The 19,688-nt window shown below is 51.5% G+C and overlaps 1 protein-coding gene across 1 annotated transcript in view; it reads right to left on the bottom strand.

Annotated features, from left to right (window-relative positions):
- cr1 (complement C3b/C4b receptor 1 (Knops blood group)) overlaps positions 1 to 19,688 on the bottom strand; it is a 791,565-nt gene that overhangs the window by 195,349 nt on the left and 576,528 nt on the right. Inside the window, exon 26 of the mRNA XM_033042238.1 lies at positions 1,901 to 2,077. Coding sequence (XP_032898129.1) covers positions 1,901 to 2,077 — 177 coding nt within the window. The remainder of the gene's footprint in view (positions 1 to 1,900; positions 2,078 to 19,688) is intronic.

Below are 19,688 nucleotides of genomic sequence, written 5' to 3'. Positions count from 1 at the left end.
CAAGGATGTTCTTCCTCAAATTAGGAGACCAAAACTGTACACAATACTCCAGATGTGGTCTCACCAGAGCCCTATACAACTGCAGAAGAACCACTTTACTCCTATACTGAAATCCTCTTGTTATGAAGGCCAACATTCCATTAGCTTTCTTCACTGCCTGCTGTACCTGTAAGCCAACTTTCAGTGACCGGTGTACAAGGACACCTAGGTCTCGCTGTACCTCCCCCTAACCTAACCCCATTGAGATAATAATCTGCCCCCTTGTTTTTACCGCCAAAGTAGATAACCTCACATTTATCTATATTATACTGCATCTGCCACGCATCTGCCCACTCACTCAACCAGTCCAGGTCACCCTGCAACCTCCTCTTCATGTCATCCTCTTCACAGTTCACACTGCCACCCAGCTTTGTGTCATCCGCAAACTTGCTAGTGTTGCTCCTAATTCCCTCTTCCTAATTATTAATATATATGGTAAACAGTTGCGGCCCCAACACCGAGCCTTGCGGCACTCCACTCGCCACTGCCTGCCATTCTGAAAAGGACCCGTTCACTCCTACTCTTTGCTTCCGGTCTGCGAACCAATTTTCTGTCCATGTCAACACCCTACCCCCAATACCATGTGCTCTAATTTTAGTCACCAGTCTCCCGTGCGCGACCTTATCAAAGGCTTTAGGAAGGTCTAGATACACTACATCCACTGGCTCCCCTTCTTCCATTTTACTTTTCCTCAAAAAATTCCAAGAAGGAATGTATATGTTGAACAAAAATACTAAGCAACTAAATATCTTTAGATTCAGTGGTGCAGCGGGTAGAGCTGCTGCCTCACAGCGCCACAGAGCCGGCTTCCTGTCTGCCAACACCCTACCCCAATACCATGTGCTCTAATTTTAGTCACCAGTCTCCCGTGCGGGACCTTATCAAAGGCTTTCTGAAAGTCACTACATCCACTGGCTCCCCTTCATCCATTTAACTTGTCACATCCTCAAGTAATTCCAGAAGATTAGTCAATATCTGAAGAAGGGTCTTGGCATTCTTTGAAACGTCGCCTATTCCTTTTCTCCAGTGATGGTGCTGAGTTACTCCAGCTTTTTGGGCAGTGATGGAGCGGCTGTTGCTGCTGTTGTGCAGGATGATGGTGAGACCCTCCTCCCTCCCCCTCTGCCCCCTGGGAGGGGGGACACAAGAGGAAATGAAGCAGGAACACAAACAACATTGACCAGACTTGGACAGCAGGGAACGGGGAGAGGGGGGGGGAGAGGGGTCTCACCGCCGCCCCGCACAACAGCAGCACCAGCCGCTCCATCACCGCCCGCGTCGCTGGTAAAGCTGGTGTAGCCCGGGACTGGGAGAGGGAGAGGAGAGAGGGAGGCAGGAAGTTCGGGGGAGCAGAAGCAGCAGATGGGCCGAAGACAGAGACACAAACCATTTGGACAAGTCCCCCACCCCCACCCCCCACTACTTCCCCCACCTCCTCCCCTCTCCCCACTTTAACGCTTATCTTCAGCGGGCAGGAGGGTTGGGGGGGTCATGTGGAGTTTACAGTCCCATCTCACCCGCCCTGTAACCGCACCCTCCCCGTGTGTGTGGGCCAGAGATCCTCACCACCCCCCACCCCCCATTTCCCCCAACACCCCGGGGGGGACATGACGGCGCAGCCGGCGAGAGTAGATGAGGAGAAGAACAAACAACATTGACCAGACTTGGACAGCGGGGAACGGGGAGGAGGGGGGGGTCTCACCGTCGTCCCGCACAACAGCAGCAACAGCCGCTCCATGACCGCCCGCGTCGTTGGTAAAGCGGGTGTAGCCCGGGACTGGGACAGGGAGAGGAGGGAGGGAGTGCACCAGATGGGCCGAAGGGCCGGTTTCTGTGCCATTACACACTATGCTTCTATCACCTGTACAGTTGGGGGCGGGGTGGCTCCAGTGCCCAGTGTCGGTGCAGGTAATGATTCTTTCTCCAGTCAAGGTGTAGCCCCGATCACAGGAATAATCGGCCTGTTGTCCGTACGTCCCCTCTCCTCTCGGCCACACAGCACCATTGGCCACTGGTTGTGGACGGCCACACCGTATTACTGTAAGACAGAGACACAAACCTGTCACACCCGTGGTAAAGGGGCAGTATTCCTCCTTGCCACCTTCCCCTCAGCTAACAATGAACCATTCTACATTTCCCTTCAGCTTCGCCCCCTTTGATCTGTCACCACCTCCCCTCCCCCGGTCCCGGTGACAGGAATGTCCAGTGGTCACTCACTTTGACACCGAGTTTTGAGCTCGGTCCATCCCTCGTACGTGCAGAGTATCCGTGGACGGCCAAACAGCTCGTAGCTGGAAGAACAAACAGGTGGACACAGAAATGTCCCGTTTATATAAAAATATATTCACTGAGTCACACAACACGGCAACAGCCCAACCCTTCCATGCCGACCAACATGTCCCATCTACACTAGTCCCATTTGCCCCCATTTAGCCCAAATCCATCCAACCCTCTCCTATCTATGTACCCGTCCAAATGTCCTTCACATGTTGTGATAGTCCCTGCCTCTACTGCCATGTTGTATGAAGGACCAATCCCATGTGAAGAGTCTGTACTGTAACATGGTGTGCTGATGAATTACTGCTTACCCTTCATTGCAGTTGTAATAGACATATTGGCGAAAGCTGTAGTCGTTCCCAGTGTGGGTCCCGTTCTCTAGTCTTGGTGGTTCACCACAATCTACAGCTGCAGAAAACACAAACACACACACCCCATTCACTTCACCCACACTCATGTGATTAGTTGTTACTCCATTCCCATTGTAACTCTTTTATCCATTCTCACGTGTTGGCCTGCCCAACGCACAAACAACGTGCAGAATGAACGTTGCCTCGTTAATCACTCAATATCTTTGCACCTTTTTCAACCCCAAAGAACTTTACTCTTGCCTCACCTATCCATGTTCTCCACAGATGCTGCCTGACCCGCTGAGTTACTCCAGCACTCTGTGAAACGTCACCTATTCATGTTCTCCACAGATGCTGCCTGTCCCGATGAGATACTCCAGCATTTTGTGTCTATCTTCGGTTTAAACCAGCACCTGCAGTTCCTTCCTACATATTCTGATGTAATATCTTACAGTCATGAGCAGAGCTGTTCACAAACCAAGCTGTGATGTAGCTGTGAGAATGACATTGCTGCTTTGTGCCAAGACAGACTGTGGGGAGCGGTGCCATTTGGACAAGTCCCCACCCCCACCCCCCACTACTTCCCCCACCTCCTCCCCTCCCCCCACTTTAACGCTTATCTTCAGCGGGCAGGAGGGTTGGGGGGAGGTCATGTGGAGTTTACAGTCCCATCTCACCCGCCCTGTAACCGCACCCTCCCCGTGTGTGTGGGCCAGAGATCCTCTCCACCCCCCCCCCCCCTCACTGTCGTCCAGCACAACAGCAGCAACAGCCGCTCGGTCACCGCCCGCGTCGCTGGTAAAGCGGGTGTAGCCCGGGACTGGGAGAGGGGAGAGAGAGAGGGAGGCAGCAGGTTCGGGGGATTGGGAGCAGCAGATGGGCCGAAGGGCCGGTTTCTGTGCCATTACACGCTATCCTTTTACCACCTGTACAGTTGGGGGCGGGGTGGCTCCAGTGCCTAGTGTCGGTGCAGTAAATGGTTCTTTCTCCTGTCAAGTTGTAGCCACGATCACAGGAATAATCGGCCTGTTGTACGTACGTCCCCTCTCCTCGCGGCTGCACAGCGCCATTGGCCAAACGTTCCCCCACCCCAAATAAGTCTACTCCACCATTCAATCAAGGCAGATCTATCTCTGCACTGCAAAAATGTCAACCCCTCTCAACCCCATTCTCCTGCCTTCTCTCCAGGGACGGGGTGGGGTGGAGGGAGGGAGCGAGGATCTGTGTACGACTCGCTTAGGACGGGCTCTTACCTTTATGTCCAGCTGTGGTTTGGGTCTGGTGGCCACTTCGCCCAACGATGCTCTCTAGATGGTGAATGGCAAGAGTTAGTGGTTCGATTACTCTCTCCGACATGATTAGACACAGCCCCAAATCCCACATAAAGTCAAGTCCACTTTGGGGCAAAACAGAGACTGTCCCGATCCTACACTTGGACAGGCTCCAACCATGAGGTGTCCCAGCTACCTGGAGATTACAGCTGGGACAAGGTCTACTGTGGCCACCCTCATTGTGGTGGCCGTTCTCTCCACCCTTGTAGCCACACTAAGACAGAGCCAATCATGCCCTGGGAATCTGACCACAGAGCAGGCGACCATTCGGCCCATCGATCACATGCTGACCCGTCCAAGGCTGACCACACTACTCTGAAGGGTTGGGGGAGGGGGTCATGTGGAGATCACAGTGCCATCTCACCGGCCCTGTAACTGCACCCTCCCAGTGTCTGTGTGCCAGAGATCCTCACCACCCCCTCTCCCTCTCTAACCCTCTCCCCCTGTCCCACCAGAGGACAATAGACAATAGGTGCAGGAGTAGGCCATTCGGCCCTTTGAGATCATCCACAATCAGTACCCCATTCCTGCCTTGTCCCCATATCCCCTGATTCCGCTATTTTTAAAGCCCTATCTAGCTCTCTCTTGAAAGCATCCAGAGAACCGGCCTCCACCGCCCTCGGAGGCAGAGAATTACACACTCACCACTCTGAGAAAAAGTGTTTCCTCGTCTCCGTTCTAAATGGCTGACCCCTTATTCTTAAACTGTGGCCCCTGGTTCTGGAGTCTCCCAACATCGGGAACATGTTTCCTGCCTCTGACGTGTCCAAACCCTTAACAATCTTATATGTTTCAATGAGATACCCTCTCGTCCTTCTAAACTCCAGAGTATACAAGCCCAGCTGCTCCATTCTCAGCATATGACTGTCCCGCCATCCCGGGAATTAACCTTGTAAACCTACGCTGCACTCCCTCAATAGCAAGAATGTCCTTCCTCAAATTAGGGAACCAAAACTACACACAATACTCCAGGTGTGATCTCACTAGGGCACTGTACAACTGCAGAAGGACCTCTTTGCTCCTATATTCGATTCCTCTTGTTATAAAGGCCAACATGGCATTAGCTTCCTTCACTGCCTGCTGTACCTGCATGCTTACTTTCATAGACAGATGAGCAAGGACCCCCCAGATCCCGTTGCACTTCCCCTTTTCCCAACTTGATGCCATTTAGATAGTAATCTGCCTTCCTGTTTTTGGTACCAAAGTGGGCAACCTTACATTTATCAACATTAAACTTCATCTACCATACATCTGCCCACTCCCCCAACCTGTCCAAGTCACCCTGCATTCTCATAGCATCCTCCTCACAGTTCACACTGTCACCCAGCTTTGTGTCAACTGCAAATTTGCTAATGTTACTTTGAATCCCTTCAACCAAGTCATTGATGTATATTGTAAATAGCTGCGGTCCCAGTACCAAGCCTTGCGGTACCCCACTAGTCACTGCCTGCCATTCTGAAATGGATCCGTTAATCCATACTCTTTGTCTCCAGTCTGCCAACCACTTCTCTATCCATGTCAGCACTCTACCCCCAATACCATGTGCCCTCATTTTGCCCACTAATCTTAAATGCTTTCTGAAAGTCCAGGTACACTACATCCACTGGCGCTCCTTAGTCCATTTTCCTAGTTACATCTTCAAAAAATTCAAGAAGATTAGTCAAGCATGATTTCCCCTTCGTTAATCCATGCTGACTCGGACCAATCCTGTTACTGCTATCCAAATGTTCGGCAATCCCATCTTTTATAATTGACTCCAGCACCTTCCCCACCACCGATGGCAGGCTAACTGGTCTATAATTCCCTGTTTTCTCTCCCTCCTTTCTTAAAAAGTGGGAAAACATTAGATACCCTCCATCCACAGGAACTGATCCCGAATCTATAGAACATTGGAAAATTATCACCAATGCATCCACGATTTCTTGAGCCACTTCCTTAAGTACCCTGGGATTCAGACCATCAGGCCCAGGGGATTTATCAGCCTTCAGTCCCACCAGTCTATCCAACACCAGTTCCTGCCTAATGTGGATTTCCTTCAGTTCCACCGTCACCCCAGATCCTTTGGCCACTACTATATTGGGAAGATTGTTTGTGTCCTCCTTAGTGAAGACGGATCCAAAGTACCTGTTCAACTCATCTGCCATTTCCTTGTTCCCCATAATAAATTCACCTTTTCTCAGTCCAGTCCCATCTCCAAACCACTCTGTGCGGGGGGGGGGGGGGGGGGGGGGGGGGGCGGGGGGGGGGGGGACTTGATGGCGCCGCTGGCGAGAGGAGATGAGGCGGGAACACAAACAACATTGACCAGACTTGGATAGCGGGGAACGGGGAGAGAGGAGGGGGTGGGAGTAGATGGGGGAGGAGGGAGGTGGGAGAAAGGGGGGGGGGGGTGGTAAAGTGGGTGTAGCCCGGGACTGGGAGAAGTGGGAGAGAATGGGGGGTGAGGAGGAGTGGGAAGGAGAAAGGGGGAGAGGTGGGGAGGAGAGGAGGAGAGAGGGGGGGGGGTAGAAAGGGGGCAGGAGATTCGCGGGAGAGAGGCAGGAGGTTCGGGGGAGCGGGGGGGGGGGACAGGACATTCGAGCGAGCGGAAGCAGCAGATGGGCCGAAGGGCCGGTTTCTGTGCCATTACACGCTATGCTTTTATCACCTGTACAGTTGGGGTGGGGGGGGGGGCTCCAGTACCCTGGGTCGGTGCAGTAAATGGTTCCTTCTCCAGTCAAGTTGTAGCCATGATCACAGGAATAATCGGCCTGTTGTACATACGTCCCCCATTCGGCCCATCAATCACATGCTGACCAGTCCAACGCTGACCACATTATGAAGCTTATGCTCTCTCCCCCACGGGCCACTCCACTCCCTCTCAGTGATGGCCTCTGTCTGTCTATGACTAACTAGGTTATAAGGTCAAGTGATAGGGGAGAATCAGGCCATTCGGCCCATCAAGTTTATTCCACCATTCCATCATGGCAGATCTATCTCTCCCTTCTCACCCCATTTTCCTGCCTTCTTCCCATAACCCTCGACACCCGTTCTAATCAACAATTTGTCTATCTCCGCCTTAGAAATATCCACTGCCTTGGCCTCCACATCCGTCTGTGGCAATGAGTTCCACAGATTCACCACCCTCCGACTAAAGAATTTCCTCCACAACCACTTCCTACAAGAACGTCCTTTAATTTTGAGGCTGTGACCTCTGGTCCTAGACTCTCCCACCAGTGGAAACATCTTCTCCACATCCACTCTATCTATGGTTCTCATTATTCTAAAAGGGGCCTGTCCCACTTAGGCCATTTGTTCGGTGACTCGACCCTGTCTACAACAACTTACCACCTAGTGGACATCAAGCTACGGCAAGCTACCGACAACCGGCGACCCATTAGGACGTCCACCTACGACCACACCTACGACAACCTACGTCCACCCGCGACAATCTACGTCCCTGTCGGCGACAACTGAAGACAATTCAGTCGCCGGTACCTGTCGCCGGTTGATGTAGGTAGTCACCAATGGACTTCACCAAAGTCAGCACCGGCAACAACCTACGTCACCTGGCGACAACCTACGACAACACCTACGTCAGGAGAAGTCAAGCTACGCTCATTGGGGTCAAGCCAACTGTCGCCGAAAATGTTTGAACATTTCAAAATCCAGCGGCGACCAGAAAGACGCTACGACTCTTTGGGCGACTGAGGAGACGATTCACGACCGTACAGGCGACACCCCGTTGACCATGTGGCCACAGTCTAGTCGCCTGTAGTCGCCTATAAAAATCACCTAAGTGGGACAGGCCCTTTAGTTTCAATGAGGTCTCCCCTCAACCTTCTAAACTTCAGCGATTACAGGCCCAGTGCCGACAAATGCTCATCATGTGCTAACCCACTCAATCCTGGAATCATTCTTGTAAACCTCCTCTGGACCCTCTCCAAAACCAACACATCCTTCCTCAGATATGGGGCCCACATTTGCTCACATTGGTCCAAATGCGGCCTGACCAGCGCCTCAGCATTACATCCCTGTTTGTGGCCGGGGGGGGACTCGATGGGCCAAAGGGCCTGTTCCGTGCTGTGTCTCCAAGGTCTCATGTCTAGTAGATAGGCATCATGGTTGGGGCTGAGGAGATGGGCCGAAGGGCCTGTTTCTGTGCAATTACACACTATGCTTCTAAAGTCAATGTCAATGTTAAAGTCAATTTTATTCGTCACATAGAAAAATAGAAAATAGGTGCAGGAGGAGGCCATTCGGCCCTTCGAGCCAGCACCGCCATTCATTGTGATCATGCTGATTGTCCCCAATCAATAACCCGTGCCTGCCTTCTCCCCATATCCCTTGACCCCACTAGCCCCTAGAACTCTATCTAACTCTCTCTTAAATCCATCCAGTGACTTGTCCTCCACTGCCCTCTGTGGCAGGGAATTCCTCAAATTCACAACTCTCTGGGTGAAAATGTTTTTTCTCACCTCAGTCTTAAATGGCCTCCCCTTTATTCTAAATGTGGCACCTGGTTATAATTTTTACGAGATTGATCCCTGGGATGGCGGGACTGTCATATGAGGAAAGATTGAAAAGACTAGGCTTGTATTCACTGGAGTTTAGAAAGATGAGGGGGCATCTGATAGAAACATATAAAATTATAAAAGGACTCGACAAGCTAGATGCAGGAAAAATGTTCGCAATGTTGGGCGAGTCTTAGAATAAAGGGGAGACCATTTAAGACTGAGGTGAGAAAAAACATTTTTACCCAGACAATTGTGAATTTTAGGAATTCCCTTTATTCTTAGAATAAAGGGGAGACCATTTAAGGCTGAGGTGAGAAAAAACTTTTTCTCCCAGAGAGTTGTGAATTTATGAAATTCCCTGCCACAGAGGGCAGTGGAGGCCAAATCACTGGATGGATTTAAGAGAGTTAGATAGAGCTCTTGGGGCTAGTGGCTTCAAGGGATATGGGGAGAAGGCAGGCACGGGTTATTGATAGGGGACGATCAGCCATGTTCACAATGAATGGCGGTGCTGGCTCGAAGGGCCGAATGGCCTCCTCCTGCACCAATTTTCTATGTTTCAAGTGTGTGAACGGGGCGATGGATGGTCGGTGCAGACTCGGTGGGGCCGAAGGGCTTGTTTCTATGCAGAGTAAAATGCACAGTAACGTATAGTAATAAAGAGTGACATTTTTGGTTGTAATTTCGAAACTTAGAGAATCTTCGTCAAGTGTTTAAGAACCCTCTCCACCATCAGGAATGTTTTTATTTTAAATCACATTTATTCTCTGGCAGCAGCTGTTCATCCCTCAAATTTGTTTTGAGTCAACTTTCAAATGTATATGTTGAACAAATATACTAAGCAACTAAATATCTTTAGTTTCAGTGGCGCAGCGGGTAGAGCTGCTGCCTCACAGCACCACAGAGCCGGCTTCCTGTTTGCCAACCAATTTTCTATCCATGTCAACACCCTACCCCCAATACCATGTGCTCTAATTTTATTCACCAGTCTCCCGTGCGGGACCTTATCAAAGGCTTTCTGAAAGTCACTACATCCACTGGCTCCCCTTAATCCATTTTACTTGTCACATCCTCAAGTAATTCCAGAAGATTAGTCAATATCTGAAGAAGGGTCTTGGCATTCCTTGAAATGTCACCTATTCCTTTTCTCCAGTGATGGCGCTGAGTTACTCCAGCGTTTTGACGAGACCAAGCGCAGTCTCAGAGATTTCCTCAGTCTTTCTAAACCTGTCTGATCTCCCGGTTGCTAAACACATTAACTCCCCCTCTCATTCCCACACTGACCTTTCTGTCCTGGGCCTCCTCCATTGTCAGAGTGAGGCCCAGCGCAAATCGGAGGAACAGCAACTCATATTTCGCTAGGGCAGCTTACACCCCAGCGGTATGAACATTGACTTCTCTAACTTCAAGTAGCCATTGCTTTCCCTCTCTCTCCATCCCTCCCCCATCCTTGTTCTCCGACTAGTTCCACTGTTCTCCTGATTAGTTTTACTGTTATATTCCTCGTTGTCACCTTCCCCTCAGCTGACAATGAACCATTCTCCAATTTCCTCGAGCTACGCCCCCTTTGATCTGTGTGTTCACACCTTACTCCCTCTCCCCTGACTCTCAGTCTGAAGAAGGGTCTCGACCCGAAACGTCACCCATTCCTTCTCTCCAGAGATGCTGCCTGTCCCGCTGTTACTCCAGCATTTTGTGTCTACCTTCGGTTTAAACCAACATCTGCAGTTCCTTCCTACATATTCTGATGCAATATCTTACAGTCATGAGCAGAGCTGTTCCCAAACCAAGCCATGGCCAAAGGGGGCCGCACCCCCCTTTAGTTCTCCTAAGAAAAAAGTCACCAAAAAAAAAAAAAAAATAAATAAATAAATGGAAAATAAATTAAATCAGGGGGGGGAATCATCTTTTACACTTTGGAAACTGCCAATTCTCTGTTCTCCCGTCCCCGGGCGGGAGTGGCTGAATCTGAACCCAACAGCTGTAACCCCAACACCAGACGCCGCTGCGGCGGAGCCCGCTCCCCCCGCCTCCCCCTGCGGCTGGGGCCCAAGCCATCTTCCCCCGACACCAGCCCCGCTGACCCCCGCTGGGCCCATGCCACCCACGCTGGGCTCATTCCACCCCCGCTGGGCCCTCGCCATCCCCGCTGGGCCCACGCCACCCCCGCTGGGCCCTCGCCATCCCCGCTGGACCTATGCCACCCGCGCTGGGTCCACACCACCCTCGCTGAACCCCGCTCGGCCGCCACCCCCGCTGGGTCCACGCCACCCTCACTGACCCACTCTGGGCCCACGCTGCCCCTGCTGGGCCCACGCCACCCGCACTGACATCCGCTGGGCCCCCGCCACCCCCACTGGGCCCACGCCTCCTTCATCCCCCCCGCCCACTGGGCCCGCGCCACCTTCATCTTCGCCCCCCCCCCCCTCGCAAGAAAGAGGGGGATGTGAGAGGGGGGAGGGGGAGAGGAGAGAGAGAGATGGGGGAGGGGAGAGGGAAAGGGGGATTACCTTGAGTGAGATTGCAAAATTAAGGTAGGTTTTAGAGCTATTATATTTTCTCCTCCATATGAATAATATTAAACAATATCAAATAATATCAAACAATTGGAACTGCTTTCTTTTCCTTGATAACAATATTGAAAAATATGAATTCCATAGTTTGTGACATAAATATACATTTTAATGGGATCATGATATACAGATGTAACATTTCCATTTTCAGATGGGGGGGGGGGGTGACTGGGGCCAAATATGCGTCAAGTCGATAGCCTAATCGTTAAAGAGTTAAAAGATAGCCTAATCAATAAAGAGCTGAGAAGAGGAATCAGAGCTGCCAAGGAAAGGAACTCTGGGAAGTTGAGGAGCAAGTTCTCAGCTAATGACTCTTCTTCAGTTTGGAAGGGCATGGAAGAAATCACCAGATATAAGAGGAAAGCCCCCCGCTCTTTGAACAAACGTCAGCTGACGAACGACCTGAATGAGTTTTACTGCAGGTTCAAAAATCAGAAACGTAACCCTGGTACCCCCTCCCCAACAAACACAGCCATACCCCAGTCTGCAAAGAATGGACCCTGCACCCTCTCCTTCCCATTCACCACTTCACACCTACTTAAGGCAAGACTCCAGTATGAAAAGACTGGTCCCTTTCCCACCCCAACCAACACTTCACATCCACTCACAGCCCGACCTCAGTCTGCAAAGACTGGGCCCTACTACACCCACCCCACTCCGATCACCACTTCACACCCAATGACTGCACCTCCACAGACACCTCTGTCAAGCTTCTCAAGTTTGCGGATGACACAACCCAGATTGGACTGATCCAGGATGGGGATCTCTGTACTCTTTTCAGTTTGACATTTTTCCTATAACATGGTGTCCAGAACTGAACACAATATTCTAAATGCGGTCTCACCAACGTCTTATACAACTGCAACATGACCTCCCAACTTCTATACTCAATACTCTGACTGATGAAGGCCAAAGTGCCAAAATACTTTTTGACCACCTGATATACCTGCGACTCGACCTTCAAGGAACCATGCAACCATCAACCATTCCTCTGCCCATCTGGCTAATTGATCCAGATCCTGCTGCAATCTTTCACAACCATCTTCACTATTTGCAAAACCACTCACTTCTGTATCATCAGTAAACTTGCTAATCTTGCCCTGTTCTGTGACGTTTCACAGAGTGCTGGAGTAACTCAGCGGGCCAGGCTGAGTATAGAGGTTGGGAGGTCATGTTGCAGTTGCATAAGAAGTTGGTGAGGCCGCATTCAGAGTATTGTGTTCAGTCCTGGGCACCATGTTATAGGAATGATGTCATCAAACTGGACTGGGTACAGTGAAGATTTACGAGGATGTTGCCAGGACTAGAGGGCCAGAGCTATAGGGAGAGGTTGAGTAGGCTGGGACTCTATTTCATGGAGCACAGGAGGATGAGGGATGATCTAATAGAGGTGTTTAAATTCATGATTTTAATATATACTAGACCAAGTGCAGACACGTTGGGTCTGTTTCCCCAACGGCGTTTGCGGGTGGGGGGGGGGGGGGGGGGGGATGAGAAGAGGGGAGGGAGGGGAGAGGAGGAGGAGGAAACGGGATAGATTTGGGAGGGAAAGGAGAGCGGGGTAGGGGGTGAGAGATGGGGAGAGAGATGTGGGGGAGGGGGGATGGGGAAGATGGGGAGGAGGGAGGGAGGGGGAGAGGGGTAGGGGAGAGAGGGGAAAGAGTGGGGAGGGAGGAGGAGAGGGGTAGGGGGAGTGATGGAAGAGGGACAGAGGGATAGGGGGAAGGGGGTGGGGGGAGAGAGGGGAAGGGAGGGGAAGAGAGAGGGGTGGAGGAGGGAGAGGCGTCGGGTAAGGGGATAGAAGTGGAAGAGTGGGGAGGGAGGGGTAGGGGTAAGGGGGTGGTGGTAGAGAGGGATGGGTGGGAGAGGGAGAGGGGTGGAGAGAGGGAAACATAGAAGCATGGAAATTAAGTGCAGGGGTAGGCCATTCGGCCCTTCGAGCCTGCACCACCATTCAATATGATCATGGCTGATCATCCAACTCAGTATCCTGTACCTGCCTTCTCTCCGTACCCCCTGATCCCCTTAGCCACAAGGGCCACATCTAACTCCCTCTTAAATATAGCCAATGAACTGACCTCAACTACCTTCTGTGGCAGAGAATTCCAGAGACTCACCACTCTCTGTGTGAAAAATGTTTTTCTCATCTCTGTCCTAAAGGATTTCCCCCTTATCCTTAAAGTGTGACCCGCTTGTCCTGGTCTTCCCCAACATCCGGAACAATCTTCCTGCATCTAGCCTGTCCAACCCCTTAAGAATTTTATACGTTTCTATAAGATAACCCCTCAATCTTCTAAAATCTAGCGAGTACAAGGCGAGTCTATCCAGTCTTTCTTCATTTGAAAATCCTGACATTCCAGATATCAGTCTGGTGAACCTTCTCTGTACTCCCTCTATGGCAACGATGTATTTGAGCATTGGGCATTGTGACATCACGCAATGGAACGTTCACCAGGGGCTGGGCTGCTTCTATGGGTGAGAAGCCAGTTTATTTTTGAAATTTTGGGAGGGGGAGGGGGGAGGATTTGATTAAAAACGTGTCCTTAAACACGACAAAATGTAATGAGGAGCGTATACTTAGAAAGAAAAGTGAAATCTCTACCGAAATGGAAAAGGTGTCGGCGATTCTGCGTCCGGTTTCGGAGTTGCAGGGAATCAAAGGAAGAAATGCAGTAGGAAGCCGTACATGTAAATGGATCCATTCCGATTGGACGTCTGCGAGCATTTGGCATTGCGATTGGACATCTGCGAGCATCGGGCATTGTGACATCACACGATGGGAACGAATCGAAAGGCAGGGAGGCAGCCCTGTTGTGTGACGTTTCACAGTGCTGGAGTAACTCAGCGGGTCAGGCTGAGAATAGAAGTTGGGAGGTCATGTTGCAGTTGCATAAGAAGTTGGTGAGGCCGCATTCAGAGTATTGTGTTCAGTTCTGGGCACCATGTTATAGGAAAGATGTCATCAAACTGGAAAGGGTACAGTGAAGATTTATGAGGATGTTGCCAGGACTAGAGGGCCAGAGCTAAATGGAGAGGTTGAGGAAGCTGGGACTCTATTTCATGGAGCACAGGAGGATGAGGGATGATCTAATAGAGGTGTATAAAATCATGATTTGAATAGATATGAGTCTTTTGCCCAGAATAAGTGAATCGAGGAGCAGAAGACATAAGTTTAAGGTGAAGGGCAAAAGATTTAATAGGAATCTGAGGGGTATGTTTTTTACAAAAGGGTGGTAGGTGTATGGAACAAGCTACCAGAGGAGGTAGTTGAGGCAGGGACTATCGCAACATTTAAGAAACAGTTAGACAGGTACATGGATAGGACAGGTTCGGAGGGATATGGATCAAACGTGGGCAGGTGGGTCTAGTGCAGATGGGACATGCTGGGCCGAAGGGCCTGTTTCCACACTGTATCACTCTATGACTCTATCTTTCCCTCTCAAACCCATTCTCCTGCCTTCTCCCCATTACCTCCGACACCCATATCAATCAAGAATCTATCAATCTCCTCCTGAAAAATGTCCATTGACTTGGCCTCCACAGCCGTCTGTGGCAATGAATTCCACAGTTCACCACCCTCTGACTTAAGAAATTCCTGCTCATCTCCTTCCTAAAGGAATGTCTTTTAATTCTGAGGCTGTGGCCACTGGTCCTAGACTCTCCCACTAGTGGAAACATCCTCTCCAAATCCACTCCATCCAGGTTTTTACCAGGCTGGGACAGACGGCAACAGCTTCACACCGTGTCCCAAAGCTTGTGTCCTGTCCTGCATCACCCAAGGCAGTAAACACGTTATAGGAGAGGGCAAGCACCGTAACAAAGTAGCTCACGATGGTTTGGGTAACATTCAGGAATGTCTATGCATGGCACATCATGATTATTACTGAAGAACGGTCTTGACCCGAACTATAATCTATACCTTTTCTCCAGAGATGCTGCCTGACCCACTGAGTTACTCCAGCACTCTGTGACATATCACGTATCCATGTTCTCCACAGATGCTGCCCGACTCACTGAGTTACTCCAGCACTCTGTGAAACGTCGCCTATTCATATTCTCTGCAGATGCTGCCTGACCCACTGAGTTACTCCAGCACGTTGTGACTATTTTCCCTTCACCCATCTGCCCAAGCCGACTCTCCCCCATCCTTTCCTATGTTCCTTTCCACCCATAAACCTCTCTCTGCCTTTACATTTCACTCCTCTTTCAAATCTGCTCTACTTATCTCCATGCATTTTTCTTCTTCACTTTTTAGTCATAGAATGATGCAGTGTGGAAACAGGCCCTTCAGCCCAACTTGCCCACACCGACCGACATGTTCCATCTACACTAGTCCCACTCACACGCGTTTGGTCCATATCCATCTAAATCTGTCCTATCCGTGTACGTGTCGAAATGTCTCTTAAACATTAGGATAGTCCCAGCCTTAACTACCTCCTCTGGCAGCTCGTTACATACACCCAGCACCCTTTGTGTGCAAAATCTACCTCAGATTCCTGTTAATTTCTGAAATATTGGTCATAAATATGGTGCAAAAATGCTCCAAAATAAGGCTCAGAATGGATCGGAGAGCATCTAAAACCCCAGAGCTTCCAGGGCCCTTAAGCGGACCCTGGACACTGGCATCGAGGGACTTCACGCTTCGCTCTCGTGATGTGTGCAGCGCGCACATTATTTCACATGAAGTTTTTTGTAATCCCGTCATGCCACCCCCCTTTTTGGAAAGGTTCGTACAGGCCTGCAAGCTGTGATGTAGCTGTGAGAATGACATTGCTGCTTTGTGCCAAGACAGATTGTGGGCAGCGGTGACACTTGGACAAGTCCCCCACCCCCACCCCCCCCCCCCCACTTTAACGCTTATCTTCAGCGAGCAGGAGGGTTGGGCGGGGTCATGTGGAGTTTACAGTCTCATCTCACCCGCCCTGTAACCGCACCCTCCCCGTGTGTGTGGGCCAGATCCTCACCCCCCCCCCCCTCCCCCCGGGGTGGACATGACGGCGCAGCCGGCGAGAGTAGATGATGAGAAGAACAAACAACATTGACCAGACTTGGACATAGAAACATAGAAATTAGGTGCAGGAGTAGGCCATTCGGCCCTTCGAGCCTGCACCGCCATTCAATATGATCATGGCTGATCATCCAACTCAGTATCCCGTACCTGCCTTCTCTCCATACCCTCTGATCCCCTTAGCCACAAGGGCCACATCTAACTCCCTCTTAAATATAGCCAATGAACTGGCCTCGACTACCCTCTGTGGCAGGGAGTTCCAGAGATTCACCACTCTCTGTGTGAAAAAAGGTCTTCTCATCTCGGTTTTAAAGGATTTCCCCCTTATCCTTAAGCTGTGACCCCTTGTCCTGGACTTCCCCAACATCGGGAACAATCTTCCTGCATCTAGCCTGTCCAACCCCTTAAGAATTTTGTAAGTTTCTATAAGATCCCCTCTCAATCTCCTAAATTCTAGAGAGTATAAACCAAGTCTATCCAGTCTTTCTTCATAAGACAGTCCTGACATCCCAGGAATCAGTCTGGTGAACCTTCTCTGCACTCCCTCTATGGCCAGCGGGGAGGAGGGGGGAGGGGGGAGGGGGGGGGGTCTCACCGTCGTCCCGCACAACAGCAGCAACAGCCGCTCCATGACCGCCCGCGTCGTTGGTCAAGCGGGTGTAGCCCGGGACTGGGACAGGGAGAGGAGGGGGAGGGGGGAGGGGGTGCACCAGATGGGCCGAAGGGCCGGTTTCTGTGCCATTACACGCTATGCTTCTATCAACTGTACAGTTGGGGGCGGGTTGGCTCCAGTGCCTAGTGTCGGCGCAGTTAATGATTCTTTCTGCAGTCAAGGTGTTGCCCCGTATCCTGTCACACCCGTGGTAAAGGGGCAGTATTCCTCCTTGCCACCTTCCCCTCAGCTAACAATGAACCATTCTACATTTCCCTTCAGCTTCGCCCCCTTTGATCTGTCACCACCTCCCCTCCCCCGGTCCCGGTGACAGGAATGTCCAGTGGTCACTCACTTTGACACCGAGTGTTGAGCTCGGTCCATCCCTTGTTCGTGCAGAGTATCCGTGAACTGCCAAACAGCTCGTAGATGGAAGAACAAACAGGTGGACACAGAAATGTCCCGTTTATATAAAAATATATTCAATGAGTCACACAGCACGAAACAGGCCCTTCAGCCCAACCCTTTCATGCCGACCAAAACATGTCCCATCTACACTAGTCCCATTTGCCCCCATTTGGCCCAATCCCATTCAACCCTCTCCTATCTATGTACCCGTCCAAATGTCCTTCACATGTTGTGATAGTCCCTGCCTCTACTGCCATGTTGTATGAAGGGCCAATCCCATGTGAAGAGTCTGTACTGTAACATGGTGTGCTGGTGAATTACTGCTTACCCTTTATTGCAGCAGTAATAGAGCCATTGGCGAAAGCTGTAGTCGTTCCCAGTGTGGGTCCCGTTCTCTAGTCTTGGTGGTTCACCACAACCTACAGCTGCAGAAAACACAAACACACACACCCCATTCACTTCACCCACACTCATGTGATTAGTTGCTACTCCATTCCCATTTTAACCCTTTTATCCATTCTCACGTGTTGGCCTGCCCAACGCACAAATAACTTGCAGAATGAAAGTTGCCTCGTTAATCACTCAATATCTTTGCACCTTTTTCAACCCCAAACTTTATTCTTGCCTCACCTATCCATGTTCTCCACAGATGCTGCCTGACCCGCTGAGTTACTCCAGCACTCTGTGAAACGTCACCTATCCATGTTCTCCACAGATGCTGCCCGACCCACTGAGTTACTCCAGCACTTTATATCTTCCCATGGTAAATCCGGCACCTGCAGTTCCTTGTGCCTCCTTTCATCCAGGTGATCTCTACAGGGTCGTCGGTGTGTGTGTGTGTGTGTGGGGGGGGGGGGTGTGGGTGGGGGGCGAAGGCAGAGGGTCGGGGCAGTGCAGGCGTATGATCGACGACCCGCCCGTCGCTGCCCCGCCGGTGAGTGAACCTTCCCCCCCCCCAACCTCTACACTCCGGTCCCCCTGCCCCACGTACACACCCACACCCCCACCAACAGTGACGGAGCCGCGCCACCACCCACCGGTTCCCTCTAATCCCAGTCCCGTCGTGAAATAAATCACAGGCGCTTCCCCGCGGCTCCGTCCACCCGCTGCCCCGAGGGAGGGAGGGAGGGGTCTGGGTTCTCACCGTCGCTCCGGACAATAGCCCCGCACAACAGCAGCAGCAGCAGCGATCTCAACACCCGCTCCATGATGTCCGCTGGAGTCGTTGCCTCGCTCTACTCTACAGCCGCCGACCCCGACAAGGGATTCTGTACTTCCTCCACAGGGGTGGGCCCGGGGACACGAGTGGGCGGCGGGTGAGAGAGAGGAGGAGGAGAGAGAGATAAGGAGGGAAGGGTGAGAGAGAGAGATAAGGAGGGGAGGGGAGGGTAGGGAGAGGGAGAGGGTCAGAAGGGCGAGAGGGATGGACACAGAACAACACAGGAACGTGTCCTTGGGCCGCATTGTCTGAGTGTCGGAAATCGCTTTTAAAGGATGGGGGGTGGGGATGGGGGGGGGGGGGGGGGGATCCCGTCCCATCCAGGATTTCCCCGTTACTGAAGATAGACACAAAGTGCTGGAGTAACTCAGCGGGACAGGCAGCGTCTATGGAGAGAAGGAATGGGTGATGTTTAGGGTTGAGACTCTTCTATTCCTTCTCTCCAGAGGTGCTGTCTGTCCCGCTGAGTTACTCCAGCTTTTTGTGTCTACCAGATATGAAGGTTAATTGGCTTCGGTAAATGTTTTCGTCATGTGTTGGATAGAACTAGTGTACAGGGTGATCGCTGGTCGGCATGGACCTGTTGGGCCGAAGGGCCAGCATCCATATCCTGATCCTCTCCCTACCCCACTGAGTTGCTCCAGAGTAGATGCGGGCGGGGGTCACAAGGTCAACTCCCTCTCAACGCCATTCTCCTGCCTTCTCCCCTGACACTGATGAAGAAGTGAGTGACTCATGTCTGGTGTCCTGGATATCTTTAGTTTAGTTTAGAGATACAGCGCAGAAACAGGCCCTTCGTCCCACCGAGTCTTCGCCGACCAGCGATCCCTGCACACTAACAGTATCCTACACACACTAGGGACAATTGGTAAGGGAGAGGGGAGTCTGAAGAAGGGTCTCGACCCGAAACGTTGCCTATTTCCTTCGCTCCATAGATGCTGCTGCACCCGCTGAGTATCTCCAGCATTTGTGTGTACCAGGGACAATTGGTAAACCGGGTGTAGCCCGGGAATGGGAGAGAGAGGGGAGAGGGGGGGGAGAGAGAGAGGGGGAGGGGGAGGGAGAGAGGGAGGGGGGGGGAGAGGGAGGGGGGGGGAGAGGGAGGGGGAGAGAGAGGGGGAGAGGAGAGAGGGGGGATAGGGGGAGAGAGAGAGGAGCGAGGAGGGAGGGGGGTAGAAAGGGGAGGGGGAGAGGAGAGAGGGGGCAGGGGATTTGGGGGAGCGGGAGCAGCAGATGGGCCGAAGAGCCGGTTTCTGTGCCATTACACACTATGCTTCTATCACCTGTACAGTTGGGGGCGGGGTGGCTCCAGTGCCCAGTGTCAGTGCAGTTAAT

The sequence above is a fragment of the Amblyraja radiata genome, chromosome 24 (genome assembly GCF_010909765.2).
Source record: "Amblyraja radiata isolate CabotCenter1 chromosome 24, sAmbRad1.1.pri, whole genome shotgun sequence".
Lineage (NCBI taxonomy): Eukaryota > Metazoa > Chordata > Chondrichthyes > Rajiformes > Rajidae > Amblyraja > Amblyraja radiata.
This window is presented reverse-complemented; position numbering and strand designations above follow the sequence as displayed.